Genomic DNA, 17190 nt, shown 5'->3' with positions numbered 1-17190 from the left:
GTTCCTGCTCCACGCACAAAGCCTACGGTGTGCGTCGTCAGCCCAGCCCAGCCGGTCCCTGCTCCACGCACCAGGCCCACGGTGTGCGTCGCCAGCCCAGCCCGGCCTGTTCCTGCTCCACGCACTAAGCCTACGGTGTGCGTCGTCAGCCCAGCCCAGCCGGTCCCTGCTCCACGCACCAGGCCCACGGTGTGCGTCGTCAGCCCAGCTCGTCCTGTCCCTGCTTCACGCACCAGGCCCACGGTGTGCGTCGTCAGCCCAGCCCAGCCGGTCCCTGCTCCACGCACCAGGCCCACGGTGTGCGTCGTCAGCCCAGCTCGGCCTGTCCCTGCTCCACGCACCAGGCCCACGGTGTGCGTCGTCAGCCCAGCCCAGCCGGTCCCTGCTCCACGCACCAGGTCCACGGTGTGCGTCGCCGGCCCAACCCGGCCTGTTCCTGCCACTCGCACCAAGTCAAGGGTGCGAGTCGTCAGCCGGATTCAGCCCATTCCTGCTACTCGCACCAAGCCAAGGGTGCGAGTCGTCAGTCGGATTCAGCCCATTCCTGCTACTCGCACCAAGCCAGGGATGCGAGTCTTCAGCCTGGTGAGGCCTGTTCCGGCTCACGCACCATGCAAAGGGTGCGTATCGTCTGCCAGGTCCGGTCCATTCCTGCCTCACGCGCCAAGCCAGGGGTGCGCGTCGGCAGTCCTGATCCAGCTAACTGGGTCAGCTCGGACTGGGGGGCACTACGGGGGATTGTAGTAGGGTGGTGGTCAAGCCCGAGCCGGAGCCGCCTCCGAGGAGCAACACCCACCCAGCCCTCCCCTATTTGGGGTGTAGGCGCGGTCGGAGTCCGCGCCTTTAGGGGGTACTGTCACGCTCTGGCTCCGGGACTGTGTATTTTGAGCCAGGGTGTGTTCATTTGGTTGTGTTTGGTATTGGTTGTGTTGTATTTGGTTGTGTTTCCTTGTTTGGTCGTGTGACTCCCAATCAGTGGTAACGAGTGTCAGCTGTCGGCTCGTTATCTCTGATTGGGAGCCATATTTAAACTGTCAGTGTTCACCTTAGTGTTGTGGGTTTTTGTTCCGTATCAGTCATTGTAACTGAGGACTTCACGATTCGTCATTGTTTGTTGTTTTGTATTGAGTACTTTAATTAATAAAGTCATGTTCGTATCGCACGCTGCGCCTTGGTCCACTCACTTAGTAGACGTTCGTGACAAGGGTAGCATAGGCTGAGATGAACTCTGCCTTGTTGGCAGCAGAACGGCAGTTCCAGGGGCTGCCTGAGACCTGGAACTCCACGTGGGTGGTGCGTGCAGGGACCACCAGGTTAGAGAGGCAGCAGCCATGCGGTGTGAGGCGTTTGTATAGCCTGTGCGGAGAGGAGAGAACAGGGATAGACAGAGGCATAGTTGACAGGCTACAGAAAATGGCTACAATAATGCAAAGGAGATCGGAATGAAATGAACTAAACATCTGGGAAAGGAGAGAGCGGGGCCTCCCTCACCACAACGCCCAAATATAACTCTCCCAACTTCCACCTCAGAAACTATAAATGTTGTAAACTACAGTGGTTCAATGTTTTCTAGGAATAGACTAACTTAGTTTATTCAGCAAGCTAACTTGGTACAGTATTCCTCCCGTGAAAATCGTCCAGGGCACCTAGTCATAAGACGCCACAGCCAGCTAGCATGCCGGACTCCAACAACACGGTTTAGCACCAATACTCGGCCACAACAAACCACCAGTGTGTCAACACGCCAAGCAGATCATTCGTGTCCGTGTCTAACGTTGTGGGTTAGTCCCGACAGCTTGAGCGAGTCCGTCGTCAACTTATTCAGCCAGTTAGTTAGCTAGAATAGTTAGCATACTAGCTAGCCATTGCTTTCAGACAAAGAATAAACCCCTCCTTTCACGGCACGAACACACAAAAAAAGGTAGGGGCGTGGATCAGAAAACCTGTCATTTTCTGGTGTGACCACCATTTGCCTCATGCAGTGCGACACATCTCCTTCGCATAGAGTTCATCAGGCTGTTGATTGTGGCCTGTGGAATGTTGTACCACTCCTCTTCAATGGCTGTGCAAAGTTGCTGGATATTGGCGGGAACTAGAACACGCTGTCGTACATGTCGATCCAGAGCATCCCAAACATGCTCAATGGGTGTCATGTCCAGTGAATTTGCAGGCCATGGAAGAAGTGGGACATTTTCAGCTTCCAGGAATTGTGTACAGATCCTTGCGACATGGGGCCGTGCATTATCATGCTGAAACATGAGGTGATGACGGCGGATGAATGGCACGACAATGGGCCTCAGGATCTCGTCACAGTATCTTTGTGGATTCGAATTTGCCATTGATAAAATGCAGTTGTGTTCGTTGTCTGTAGCTTATGCCTGCCCATACCATAACCTCACCACCACCATGGGGCATTCTGTTCACAACGTTGACATCAGTAAACCGCTGTCCCACACGATGCCATACACGTGGTGTGCGGTTGTGAGGCCCGGTTGGACGTACTGCCAATGGTAGAGAAATTAACATGACATTTTCTGGCAACGGCTCTGGTGGACATTCCTGCAGTCAGCATGCCAATTGCACGCTCTCTCAAAACTTGAGACATCTGTGGCATTGTGTTGTGTGACAAAACTGCACATTTTAGAGTGGTCTTTTATTGTCCCCAGCACAAGGTGCACCTGTGTAATGATCATCCTGTTTAATCAGCATCTTGATATGCCACACCTGTCAGGTGGATGGATTGTCTTGGAAAATGAGAAATGCTCACTAACAGGGATGTAAACAAATTGGTGGACAACATTTGAGAGAAATAAGCTTTTTGTGCGTATGGAATATTTCTGGGATCTTTCATTTCAGCTCATGAAACATGGGACCAACACTTTACATGTTGTGTTTATATTTTTCTTCAGTGTAGTATCTTGAAAACAGGAAGGGTGTTGTAGCCATTTGATACTCAAGGCAACAGAGCATCTCAATCTTCCCTGATCTGTGAGATAAAATAAACATTTATATCAATAGATATTTATACGCTTAAATATGAAGACCCCATTTTACACAGTATCAACACATTTTGATTACCATGAACTGGAATGCCTGGATCATACTGTCAATGTAGGAAAAGATACATCACTACAATCTCTGCTCCTTTGTTGAAGATGAGGCTTTCTGAGCTGAATAGAAGGGATGGTGAGATGGAGGAATAAAGTGAGAATGAGAATCCGAGCTGGCTAGGTTATCTAGGCCGAGACAGGTGCCCTCTCTGAGTGAATCATCTATAATTTACAGTCATGGCTCCTGACGGCGTGTCGTAGGAGAGGTCCCCTCCTGGTCAACACAGGAATCAAACACCAACTAGCAACACGCCCTAAACGAGTCTAAACAAATGACCGCCTGCCAAATTATGTCAACGAAGAGGAATTCAATATCCCAAAATGATATCATAAATGATGCATTAGACCCGAGAAGGAGAAATGCATTTACCAAGAACACAATGAGCTGTTGTAGCAACACTGTCATGGGGGGAAATACTGTAAACGCATTATGGCAATGGGGGAGAGATTAGTGATGTTATTCAATTTTGGGAGATGAGGAAACATCATGATTGTGGACATAATATGACTTAATGAGACCAACCTGGGATTTGATCAAATAAAAATGTATTTTGTCTGCCTTTTTAAGTCCTAGCCTGTGTGTCTGTGCTTAAGTAAGAGGGGTAAGGCCATCCAGCACCCGGTGCCCATTTTCTTCCATGTTAATAATGGATTTTTGATATGAGCTCCACATGAAATTTTAATCTCTGGAATATTAGCTCACCGAGGGAGATACAAAATCAAATCAGTGGCTGTGATTAAGCGCGGGTGAAGCACATATCGACCCATTTAAATTCACATTAACCCTTCATCAAAATGTATGAGGCATGTCACTGATGGCTGCCGTGATTTAGAGGTGTTATGTCTGTTTTGCTGGGAAAAGGTGTGATCTTCTCCCACGTACATGCCTGTGAAAACGAGAAAATGAAGGAGGGAGGGAGAGAGAGAGAGGTAGTAAGTCTATAGGTTCCCTTCATCTGGTTAATATAGTTGTCATACTGCTAATGTAAAGGTTCATTTATAGATTAAGATATATGTTTCAATGTATGTTGATGTGAACTAATATTCTTAGATGTTCACATTAAACATAGATTGCTAATGATATGGCATTTCTTGTAGCCATTCCCTTTTTATATGTTGATTTTTTCAGCTATTTCTAACCGTTGTTGAGACAATTTGCAGGCTTCTTTTCAGTGTTTGTACGTGTGTGTATGTTTGCTTTTTTTTACTTACATGCAGCACAACCGCATGACACGCCGTGACATATTCCAACACCCTGTTTGCCACCCCAAACTCTCTCTGCCCAATGAATATTTCACCACCCAACCCAGGATGCCAACCCAGCCCACCTCCCGCCTGGATGATGCCTCTTAGCCTAAAACAAAGCCCATGCTGCCTGACTTGCTGACGGCGTGCGGACCCCTTAATAATGTATCACCACCTCTTGTTCCCTCCATGGCGTCTAACATCTTCAGCAGATTATAATATATAATAGTACCAGCTACCAGCTGCCTATTTTCCATAAGTGCCAATAAACCATATTCATATGCATGTGTCAAGGGGGACGGTGCTGTGGTGGTACTGTGTGGGTTAATGTAATTAAAGAGTGTGAATAAGTGTTAAGGTACACTCAACTAAACACCTTGGTGCCTCGGCGGGGGTGGTCGGACCCCCTCAGCTGTCGTTGACATAGATTGTTGCAGGAAGGGAAAGAACGCTAGGTCGGAATTAATGTGATGTATTAGACTACGTACCGTGGCATCATATGCTGATTTTAGGATAGGTTTTGTGGCAGAGTGGAGTAGTGGATTTGTCCTGGGTGGCTGTAGCAGAATGAAACAAACTATCATTGAGGTGAATGAAAAGGTGGCGCTTTTTACTGCGTCCAAATGTAATTATAGTACATTACATTGACATAATGGCACAAGCAGTTAATGGATCAATTGTGTTGTATGTCAGATCATAGGCTGTGTTATTGTCTTACAGTTATGGCTTAATATCAGGCAGGCAGTTTAGGAGCTGTTTGTGTTTATTGTGCCTTAATTGAAAGGAAATGGCCGACTTGGGGACAGCACAAATCTTCTGCTTCTCATCTCTTTGCATGAATTTGGAATGTGGATTTTGTTAGCCTAGTGTGGAGCATAAGGACCTCTCTCTCTCTCTCTCTCTCTCTCTCTCTCTCTCTCTCTCTCTCTCTCTCTCTCTCTCTCTCTCTCTCTCTCTCTCTCTCTCTCTCTCTCTCTCTCTCTCTCTCTCTCTCTCTCTCTCTCTCTCTCTCTCTCTCTCTCTTCTCTCTCTCTCTCTCTCTCTCTCTCTCTCTCTCTCTCTCTCTCTCTCTCTCTCTCTCTCTCTCTCTCTCTCTCTCTCTCTCTCTCTCTCTCTCTCAGTGCATTGATACATGGGTGGGGGGGGGGGGTGTATCTGTACTCTCACATGCTCACAGAATTCCATAGCGCCCTCTTTAGGACCTAAATCCCCTCACACACACACTTAACATATGTAGCTCTGTATCCCTCATCCCCCCTTCACCCTCTTACTGTCCCCTCTATGTGGCTGTCAAAAGTGGGGACAGTGCAGCGGGCAGACAGAGGGAGAGTGGCGGCTTGGACGTGCTTGACAACAGACCCTTCAAAGGCAGGTGGCTTGATCCCAACATTCGGGGGTCTGGGGGGGAGCCTATCTCTGGGAGTAGAAGGGGGCTCATCAAAGAGCCTGTTATTTGTACCACTGCCTTTTTGTCTCCAGCTGCTTCTAGAAATAGTGATCTTTGGGAGATTATTTCCTTTTCAAATACTTGAAAGTGAGGGGTTGTAATCTGAATAAAGGGAAAAGGTATTTTCTTGAACATTGGGTGAGACAATCTTACTAGTTTGCTAGAGAACCAGTTCGGATTTACAGTGGTGTGAAAAAGTGTTTGCCCCCTTCCTGATTTCTTATTTGTTTGCATGTTTGTCACACTTAAATGTTTCAGATCATCAAACAAATTTAAATATTAGTCAAAGATAACACAAGTAAACACAAAATGCAGTTTTGAAATGAAGGTTGCTATTATTAATGGAAAACAAAATCCAAACCTACATGGCTGTGTGTGAAAAAGTGTTTGCCCCCTTCCTGATTTCTTATTTGTTTGCATGTTTGTCACACTTAAATGTTTCAGATCATCAAACTAATTTAAATATTAGTCAAAGATAACACAAGTAAACACAAAATGCAGTTTTGAAATGAAGGTTGCTATTATTAAGGGAAAACAAAATCCAAACCTACATGGCCGTGTGTGAAAAAGTGTTTGCCCCCTTCCTGATTTCTTATTTGTTTGCATGTTTGTCACACTTAAATGTTTCAGATCATCAAACTAATTTAAATATTAGTCAAAGATAACACAAGTAAACACAAAATGCAGTTTTGAAATGAAGGTTGCTATTATTAAGGGAAAACAAAATCCAAACCTACATGGCCGTGTGTGAAAAAGTGTTTGCCCCCCCCCCATTATAACACAACTCAACTGTGGTTTATCACACCTGAGTTCAATTCCTCTAGCCACACCCAGGCCTGATTACTGCCACACCTGTTATCAATCAAGGAATCACTTAAATAGGACCTGCCTGACAAAGTGAAGTAGACCAAAAGATCCTCAAAAGCTAGACATCATGACGAGATCCAAAGAAATGCAGGAACAAATGAGAAAGAAAGTAATTGAGATCCATCAGTCTGGAAAAGGTTATAAAGCCATTTCTAAAGCTTTGGGACTCCAGGGAACCACAGTGAGAGCCATTATCCACAAATGGCGAAAACATGGAACAGTGGTGAACCTTCCCAGGAGTGGCCGGCCGACCAAAATTACCCCAAGAGCGCAGCGACGACTCATCCAAGAGGTCACAAAAGACCCCACAACAACATCCAAAGAGCTGCAGGCCTCACTTGCCTCAGTTAAGGTCAGTGTTCATGACTCCACCATAAGAAAGAGACTGGGCAAAAATGGCCTGCATGGCAGAGTTACAAGACGAAAACCACTGCTGAGCAAAAATAACATTAAGGCTTGTCTCATTTTTGCCAGAAAACATATTGATGATCCCCAAGACCTTTGGGAAAATACTCTGTGGACTGACGAGACAAAAGTTGAACTTTTTGGAAGGTGTGTCCCACTACATCTGGCGTAAAAGTAACACTGCATTTCAGAAAAAGAACATCATACCAACAGTAAAATATGGTGGTCATAGTGTGATGGTCTGGGCCTGTTTTGCTGCTTCAGGACCTGGAAGACTTGCTGTGATGAATGGAACCATGAATTCTGCTGTCTACCAAAAAATCCTGAAGGAGAATGTCCGGCCATCTGTTCGTGACCTCAAGCTGAAGCGAACTTGGGTTCTGCAGCAGGACAATGATCCAAAACACACCAGCAAGTCCACCTCTGAATGGCTGAATCAAAATCAAAATGAAGACTTTGGAGTGGCCTAGTCAAAGTCCTGACCTGAATCCTATTGAGATGGAAAACCCTCCAATGTGGCTGAATTACAACTATTCTGCAAAGATGAGTGGGCCAAAATTCCTCCACAGCGCTGTAAAAGACTCATTGCAAGTTATCGCAAACTCTTGATTGCAGTTGTTGCTGCTAAGGGTGGCCCAACCAGTTATTAGGTTGTAGGGGGAAATCACTTTTTCACACAGGGCCATGTGGGTTTGGATTTTGTTTTCCCTTAATAATAACAACCTTCATTTCAAAACTGCATTTTGTGTTTACTTGTGTTATCTTTGACTAATATTAAAATTTGTTTGATGATCTGAAACATTTAAGTGTGACAAACATGCAAACAAATAAGAAATCAGGAAGGGGGCAAACACAATTTTCACACCACTGTAAGTATAGTTTTTGTATGACTGAAACTTTTAGTGATAGGTCTAATGCTTTAATATTTAATCATTTCTGTCCTCCTAATTCATATTCATTATATAAATAGGCCCGTTTAATTTTGTCTGGCTTGCCGTTCCAAATAAAATTGAATATTTTTTTCTCATATAATTTAAAAAACTGTTCGCTAGGCGTAGGCAAGACCATAAGCAAATAGGTAAACTGGGATAATACTAAAGAGTTTTTTTCAACAAAAAAAGTGTGATTTTTCAACAAATTGACAGGTATTTACCTTTCCATGGTAGCAAGATCTTATCTATTTTAACTTTCTATTAAATGTTTTTGGAGTGAGATCATTTATTTCATTTGGGATATGTATTCCGAGTATATCCACATCACCATCAGACCATTTTATTGGTAAACTACATGGTAATGTAAAATGTGTATTTTTTTTGTGATCCAATACGTAATATAGTACATTTATCATAATTTGGTTGTAATCCAGAGAGGTTAGAAAATGTATCTAGATCCTCTATGAGGCTGTGGAGGGATTCAAGTTGTGGATTTAAAAGAAAACATGAATCATCAGCGTACAATGACACCTTTGTTTTTAAGCCCTGGATTTCTAATCCCTTTATTATTTTTGGATCTGATTTTAACAGCTAACATCTCGATGGCAATAATAAATAGATATGCCGATAGTGGACAACCTTGTTTCACTCCTCTTGACAGTTTAAAACTTTCTGAGAAATAGGCATTATTTACTATTTTACACCTAGGGTTACTATACATGATTTTAACCCAATTTATAAGAGATTGTCCAAAATTGAAATGCTCCAGGCATTTATATATAAAACCCAGTCATACTTTATCAAATGCCTTTTCGAAGTATGCTATGAATAGCAGGCCTGGCTTCCCAGATTTTTCATAGTGTTCTATTGTTTCCAGTACTTGCCTTATATTATCTCCAATGTATCGCCCATGTAAAAAAACCTGTCTGATTAGAATGAATAATGTCCGACAATACCTTTTTAATTCTATGCGCTATACATTTTGCTAGAATTTTTGCATCACAACACTGAAGTGTAAGGGGCCGCCAATTTTTTAAATGGACTGGATCTTTATATTTTCCACTTGTATCCTGTTTCAGTAATAATGAAATCAGGCCTTCTTCTTGAGTGTCTGATAATCTACCATTTACATAGGAGTGGTTAAAACATGCTAATAACGGTCCTCTGAGTATATCAAAAAAGGTTTGGTATACCTCGACAGGTATGCCATCCAACCCTGGAGTTTTCCCGGACTTAAAGTCTTTAATTGCATCCAGAAGTTCCTCCTCTGTAATTTCACCTTCACATGAGTCTTTCTGTATGGCTGTTAATTTAACATTATCAATAGAAAAAAAAATCTCAAAAATTTGCTTCAAAACACTATAGTCTTTGTCTTTAATTGCCGCCGCTCTGAGGACGAATCAGAGGACCGGTGTAGTGTCAAATACAGTGCCCCTAGTCAAGACACACATCTGTCTGTCTGTCTGTCTCTTCTCACTTTTATCATTTCAATTAATATAACCTGGATTGCCTGGAGGCAGATCGTGAGCACTGTTAATGGCCTTATCTTTAAGTACTCTGCAAAGGCAACAAGGGCTTTATTTTATGTGTCATATCTCTCTCCATGTCATGTCAGAGCTCATCCTCTCTCTCTCTCTCTCTCTCCCCTCCCTCTTTCTTGTTCTCTCTTCCTCCTCTATAATGAGGTAATATTCATTGAAATTACACTGAGGTAAACAGAGCAGACCCTTAATATGAGAGAGGCTGTCGGCTCGGGCGCGGCGTGCCATCCGTCATCCCCATGAAAGAGCCCTCACAGCCTGCAGGCGTTCCATTAACCTTCTATAGCACAGCTCAATGGCAAGGGGATGCTTCGCCTAGGCCCCGGCATGCAACGACTCTCACACACACTCACACACTTAGACATGCAAACACACACACACCCGCTCACACTCATACCCTTGCACATGCACACATACACTGGTACACACACACACTATGACATGCACTTAGACAAACATATACACACACACACACTCGCCTCAATTACTGTTTCATTTACGGCCCGACAGCTGAGCATGTGCATGTCTAACTATGTGAATCAGCAACTGCCTTAATATTAGCATATCTGATATCATTCTGAATACTGGCCCTCTGGAAATCAATGGGCTGTAATTGAATAGAATGGTATAGAAGTCTCTTTTAATTAAGAGTTGGAAGCCCTTTTTGTACTACCTACATTAAGTTGCACCCCCCAATAACTCATGAATACACTGGAAACAATGTAAAACATACTTTAGCATGGACAGGATGGTGTTAAACCACCAAAATAACAAGACCTTGTTATTTGTGCTGAAGTCTGCAAATTGAGTTCCTGGTTAGAAGAAGACCAATGTTTTCCTGTTTTTCCAGTATGGGTTTTGTCCATGATGGGCTTTAATCAGATCCTCCATGTCCTGTTCGATAAGACACTTAATTAATCAGAGAAAGGATCGACGGTCGGATGGAACAAGACAGCCGAGATACTTCCTCTGCTTTCTATTGATAACAAAAAAGAGGGAGGAAGCAAAAAGAGAGAGGGAAAAGATAAAGAGAGAGGGAAGAAGCTAAAAAGGGACAGGGAAGAAGTACTGAGGAGTGGCTAAACATCTACACAGGACATTTTTACAAACCTCATCAGTCACAGTTTGTTCCCTCTACAAGGCCATTTTGAAGCGGTCATGTCTGTTGATGTCTGGGTCGGGTTTTGTCATTCCTCTCTGTGGCAAAGTGAAGTACCATGTATTGGGCGGCAGGTAGCCTAACGGTTAAGAGCGTTGGGCCATTAACCGAAAGGTCGCTGGTTCGAATCCCCCAAGCAAACTAGGTGAAAACTCTGCCGATGTGCCCATGAGCAAGACAATTAACCCTACTTGCTCCTGTAGGTCAATCTGGATAAGAGCGTCTGCTAAATGACTAAAATGTAAATGTATAGGTGTTAGCCCTCAGGGCTACTAGCCTGTGTTAGCCTGCTAGCAGCACAACACAGCTTGCTCCTATTAGGGTAATGAAAAGAGGCTGCTGGTAAAGTTAATTCCTTGGCTGGTCATTATTCTCTGTGGCTAAAGTGAAGTATCATGTCTAGGTGTTAGCCCTCAGGGCTGCTAGTTAGCCTGCTAGCTATACCACAGCACAGCTTGCTCCCATTCAGGAGAATAGAAGACGCTGCTGTTAAAATGTAAGCCTTGCCATGGCTGCTTGGCCCTGGTTACGGTGGGCTAAAGGGTGTGATGAGATGTGCTGGTGGTTGTCCAGACTGGCCATATTGGAGAGACGCTGCTGGCCTGCTGCCACCCTCTCTCCCTGGCTCTCCCCGCCAGCTTTGCCCCCACTAGCTAGAACCCTCGGGCGCTACAGACCACACATTAGTGTAAACATACACACACAAGTTAGTGAACACATACACACTCACTGATATTCAGAAACACACCGGTAAACACAAACGCTGACATAGAAATACCACACACACAAGTTGGCATACATACACACACACCTATATATGTGTACATGCACAAACTATTCATACTCCTTGACTTATTCCACATTTTGTTGTGTTACAGCCTGAATTCTAAATGGATTACCAACAATACCTGATAATGACAAAGTGAAATATCTCATTTACATACTGTAAGTATTCACACCCCTGAGTCAATACTTTGTAGAAGCAACTTTGGCAGGGATTACAGCTGTGAGTCTTTTTGGATAAGTATCTAAGAGCTTTACACACCTGGATTGTCCAATATTTGCCCATTACTGTTTTTAAAATCCTTTAAGCTCTGTCAAGTTGATTGTTGATGATTGCTAGACAGCAATTTTCAAGTGTTGCCATAGATTTACAAGCCGATGTATCCCTTTCCTGCAGTCAATGACCAAACGCGTCCTCTTTGGCCTCATGGGTGGAATGTTATTAAAATATTCATTATTAATTATGAAATTAAGACGTATTTATTTTTTTACAACGAAAATCTGGTGTTTCTATGTCAAACAGTTTTGTTATATTTCAGTCTTCTGTGATGTATATCAAGTTGAATATTGGGATACAAACTCAAAATTGAATACATTTCAACTCTATATCTGACATGGTACAGGTGTCTTCCTTTTTTAAGCCCATAACCATGTGTGTGAGGTGTATACTTTTGTTTGAAAGTAGATTTGTTTAAGACTATCAAGAATCACTCTGTGTGACCCTGATTTAGTCTACTGCAGTAAAAGGTTAAGTCAAAACTGTAACAAGGCCACTCAGGAACATTTAATGTCATCTTGGTAAGCAACTCCCGTGTTGATTTGGCCTTGTGTTTTAGGTTATTGTCCTGCTGAAAGGTGAATTCGTCTCCCAGTGTCTGTTGGAAAGCAGACTGAACCAGGTTTTCCTCTAGGATTTTGCCTGTGCTTATAGCTGTATTCCGTTTGTTTTTATCCTAAAAATCTCCCTAGTCCATGGCGATGACAAGCATACCCATAACATGATGCAGCCACCACCATGCTTGAAAATATGAAGAGTGGTACTCAGTGATGTGTTGTGTTGGATTTGCCCCAAACATAACACTTTGTTTTCAGGACAAAAAGTTAATTTCTTTGCCACAGTTTTTGCAGTATTACTAACGTGCCTTGTTGCGAACAGGATGCATGTTTTGGAATATTTTGATTCTGTACAGGCTTCCTTCTTTTCACTCTGTCATTTAGGTTAGTATTGTAACTGTTTTAAAATTACTATTGGCCTCATGGTGAAATCCCTAAGCAGTTTCTTTCCTCTCCGGCAACTGAGTTAGGAAGGACACCTGTATCTTTGTAGTAACTGGGTGTTTTGACACACCAGCTAAAGTGTAATTAATAACTTCACCATGCTCAAACGGATATTCAGCGTCTGCTTTTTACATTTTTACACATCTGCCAATCGGTGCCATTCTTTGCGAGGAATTGAAAAACCTCTGTGGTCTTTGTGGTTGAATATGTGCTTGAAATTCACTACTCGATTGAGGGACCTTAGAGATAATTGTATGTGTGGGGTAAAGAGATGGGGTAGTCATTCAAAAATCATGTTAACCACTATTATTGAACACTTAATGAGTCCATGCAACTTATTATGCGATTTGTTAAGCACATTTTTACTCCTGAGCTTATTTAGGCTTGCCATAACAAAGGGGTTGAATACTTTATTGACTCAAGACATTTCAGCTTTACATTTTTCATTAATTTCTTTAATGTTCTACAAACAAATTTCCACTTTGACATTATGGGGTATTGTGTGTAGATCAGTGACCCAAAATCTCGATTTAATAAATTTTAAATTCAGGCTGTAACACAACAAAATCTAGAAAACGTAAAGGGGTGTGAATACTTTCTGAAGGCACTGTATGTATTATGTTGAATGTGTAAGGTATAGTGTCTAAATAAATTTTCCCCTCTGGGACATTAAAGTTCATCCTATCCTACATTCCCTGGCATACACACACGCTGGTATGCATAGGTTACTCGTACACATGCTGGCACACACAGTATTACCCACATACACAAATTCCATCGCACACACACACTGCGTACATAGACAAGCATAGTTAAAAAGCGTGCTCTAACTGTATGTAGGAATGTGATTGTCATCATCGCAGAGGCCAAGCTGTATCTGAGTTCACACAGAATTGCCTGTGATGAAAGTTGTGTTTCGTGACAGCTCGCAAGACACTGGTTATACATATTTAAAGCATAACTGATACATAATTTCTAACACACATTCTCTCTCTCTCGCGCTCTCACTATGTATCTGTTCTTGTGTATCGTTCTTACACCAAATTACCAAATGTTGAGACAATATAGCTTTCTGAATCTCTCTCTCCCTCCACAGCAACAGGAGCAGGACCCTACTAACCTGTACATCTCCAACCTGCCTGTAACCATGGATGAGCAGGAGCTGGAGAACATGCTGAAGCCCTTTGGTCACGTCATCTCCACGCGGATACTGAGGGACGCCAACGGGGTCAGCAGAGGGGTCGGATTCGCCAGGTATACCTGCTGGAACACACAAACTCCATTGACAAGTGTTATGAAGCCAGAAGGGTAGTGCCTGCCAGCCTGCGGGTTTGCATGCGTGTGTGAGAGAGAAAAAGACACACACATACACACACACGTTGTACATACTTCTGTCTGCATATCACCCAGCTGTTTGAGGCTATATTTTCCTCCTGTAAAACTTGAGAGTTTACCCTCTTATCCCTTCAAAGTCATGTACGTCCTCCTCATCCTCCACACTGCTCTCATTTCTCTCCCCACAACACAACACTTTCGGCTTGTTTACCCAGAGGATGGTGTTGATGAGAACAACAACACCATCTTGCAGGGATTTATTTTATTCAGCCCGTGCAGCAGTCCACTCCTATTCCCCACTCTATTATAGCAGGTTACAGAAGGACAGGTAGGCAGACTCCTACAGACTAACATGGACATTCGCATGCATGAACATACACACACACACACACACACACACACACACACACACACACACACAGCAACACCACTGTCAAGGGTTCTGATGCGACGGTGTGGTGGAATCAAGTGCAGGACACAGGAGCTCAGTCAAACTTGACTTTACTGGCAAAGCACAAAAATACACGGGTAAACTAACCCGGAGGTAAACAATACGCAACAGTGCGTAAAATACAAAACCCGACTACGCACGAACAACAGTGCGACGGTAAACTAGCGTCTGTCCCAAACAGTAGAACATCAACAGACAGGAAAACAATCACACACAACACCTGACAAACACAACGAGAACTTATAGGACACTAATGACACTAAACGATAACAGGTGTAAAATACCAGACCAGAACAAACGAACATAGAAACATCCAACGGTGGCAGCTAGTATTCCGGAGACGACGAACGCCGAAGCCTGCCCGAGCAAGGAAGAGAGGCAGCCTCGGCCGAAACCGTGACAGTACCCCCCCCTTGACGCGCGGCTCCAGACGTGCGCCGACTCCGGCCTCGGGGACGACCAGGAGGACGCGGAGCAGGGTGCGTCGGGTGACCACGATGGAATTCCGTCAGGAGAGACGGGTCCAAAATGTCTCTCCTCGGCACCTAGCACCGCTCCTCCGGGCCGTACCCCTCCCACTCCACTAGATATTGGAGACCCCCCATCCGACGTCTCGAATCCAAGATGGACCGCACGGAGTACGCCGGTGCCCCCTCGATGTCCAATGGGGGCGGAGGAGTCTCCCTGATCTCATTTTCTTGGAGTGGGCCAGCTACCACCGGCCTGAGAAGAGACACATGGAACGAGGGGTTAATACTTTTATACTCAACAGGTAGTTGTAATCTGTAACACACCTCGTTCAATCTTCTCAGGACTTTAAATGGCCCTACAAACCGCCGACCCAGTTTCCGACAGGGCAGGCGGAGGGGCAGGTTTCTGGTAGAGAGCCAGACTCGATCACCAGGTGCGTACACCGGTCCCTCACTGCGGTGGAGATCGGCGCTCGCCTTTTGACGACGGAGGGCCCGCTGCAGGTGGACGTGTGCAGCGTTCCATGTCTCCTCCGAGCGCCGCACCCACTCATCCACCGCAGGAGCCTCGATCTGGCTCTGCTGCCAAGGTGCCAGAACCGGCTGGTAACCTAACACACATTGGAAAGGGGTTAGGTTAGTGGAGGAATGGCGTAGGGAATTCTGGGCCATTTCGGCCCAGGGAACGTACCTTGCCCACTCCTCCGGCCGGTCCTGGCAGTATGTTCTAAGAAACCTACCCACATCCTGGTTCACACGTTCCACCTGCCCATTACTCTCCGGGTGGTAACCCGAGGTGAGGCTCACCGAGACCCCCAACAGCTCCATAAAAGCTCTCCAGACTCTGGAGGTAAATTGGGGACCTCGATCAGACACAATATCCTCGGGTACCCCGTAGTGCCGGAACACATGGGTGAATAGCGCTCGGCGGTCTGCAGGGCAGTAGGAAGGCCCAGCATAGGGAGCAAACGACAGGCCTTAGAAAACCGGTCCACAACGACCAGTATAGTGGTATTCCCCTGTGAAGGAGGAAGGTCAGTGATGAAATCCACCGAGAGGTGAGACCATGGTCGTTGTGGAACGGGCAGGGGTAGTAACTTACCCCTAGGCAGATGTCTAGGCGCCTTACACTGGGCGCACACCGAGCAGGAGGAAACATAAACCCTCACATCCCTCGCCAACGTGGGCCACCAGTACTTAGTACTAAGGCAGTGCACTGTCCGGCCGATACCAGGGTGTCCAGAGGAGGGTGACGTGTGAGCCCAATAGATCAATCGATCCCGAACCTCGAGCGGAACGTACCTCCGACCCTCCGGGCATTGAGGTGGACTAGGGTCGGTGCGTAACGCCCGCTCGAGTTCAGCATCGACCTCCCACACTACCGGTGCCACCAGACAAGACTCCGGCAGTATGGGAGTGGGCTCCACGGACCTCTCCTCCGTGTCATACCGCCGAGACAGTGCGTCTGCCTTACCGTTCTGTGACCCAGGGATGTACGTGATTTTAAATGTGAACCGGGTCAAAAACATATTCCACCGCGCCTGGCGAGGGTTCAGTCTCCTCGCTGCCCGGATGTACTCCAGGTTACGGTGGTCCGTCAAAATGAGGAAAGGGTGTTGAGCCCCCTCAAGCCAGTGCCTCCACACCTTTAGGGCCTGTACCACGGCTAACAGCTCCCTGTCCCCTACGTCATAATTTCGCTCCGCCGGACTGAGCTTTTTGGAATAAAAAGCACAGGGGCGGAGTTTAGGTGGCGTGCCGGACCGTTGCGAAAGCACGGCCCCTATACCGGCCTCTGACGCGTCCACCTCTACCTGAAATGGTAAAGAGGGATCCGGATGCGCCAGCACCGGAGCCGAGGTAAACAGGTCCTTCAGCCTCCCAAACGCCCTGTCCGCCTCGGCTGACCACTGCAGACGCACCGGACCCCCCTTCAAAAGAGACGTTATGGGAGCTGCCACCTGTCCAAAACCCCGGATAAACCTCCAGTAGTAATTCGCAAACCCCAAAAACTGCTGCACCTCCTTCACAGTGGTTGGCGTTTGCCAATTACGCACGGCTGACACCCGGTCTACCTCCATCTTCACCCCTGACGCAGACAACTGATAACCCAAAAAGGAGACCGACTCCTGGAAAAACAGACACTTCTCTGCCTTGACATACAGGT

At 45.4% G+C, this 17190-nt stretch overlaps 1 protein-coding gene across 1 annotated transcript in view; it reads left to right on the top strand.

The window, feature by feature from the left end:
* LOC121571444 (RNA-binding motif, single-stranded-interacting protein 3-like) overlaps positions 1-17190 on the top strand; it is a 284697-nt gene that overhangs the window by 150099 nt on the left and 117408 nt on the right. The window contains exon 5 of the mRNA XM_045221880.1: positions 13864-14021. Coding sequence (XP_045077815.1) covers positions 13864-14021 — 158 coding nt within the window. The remainder of the gene's footprint in view (positions 1-13863; positions 14022-17190) is intronic.

The sequence above is a fragment of the Coregonus clupeaformis genome, chromosome 8 (assembly GCF_020615455.1).
Source record: "Coregonus clupeaformis isolate EN_2021a chromosome 8, ASM2061545v1, whole genome shotgun sequence".
In the NCBI taxonomy this organism is placed as follows: domain Eukaryota; kingdom Metazoa; phylum Chordata; class Actinopteri; order Salmoniformes; family Salmonidae; genus Coregonus; species Coregonus clupeaformis.
This window is presented reverse-complemented; position numbering and strand designations above follow the sequence as displayed.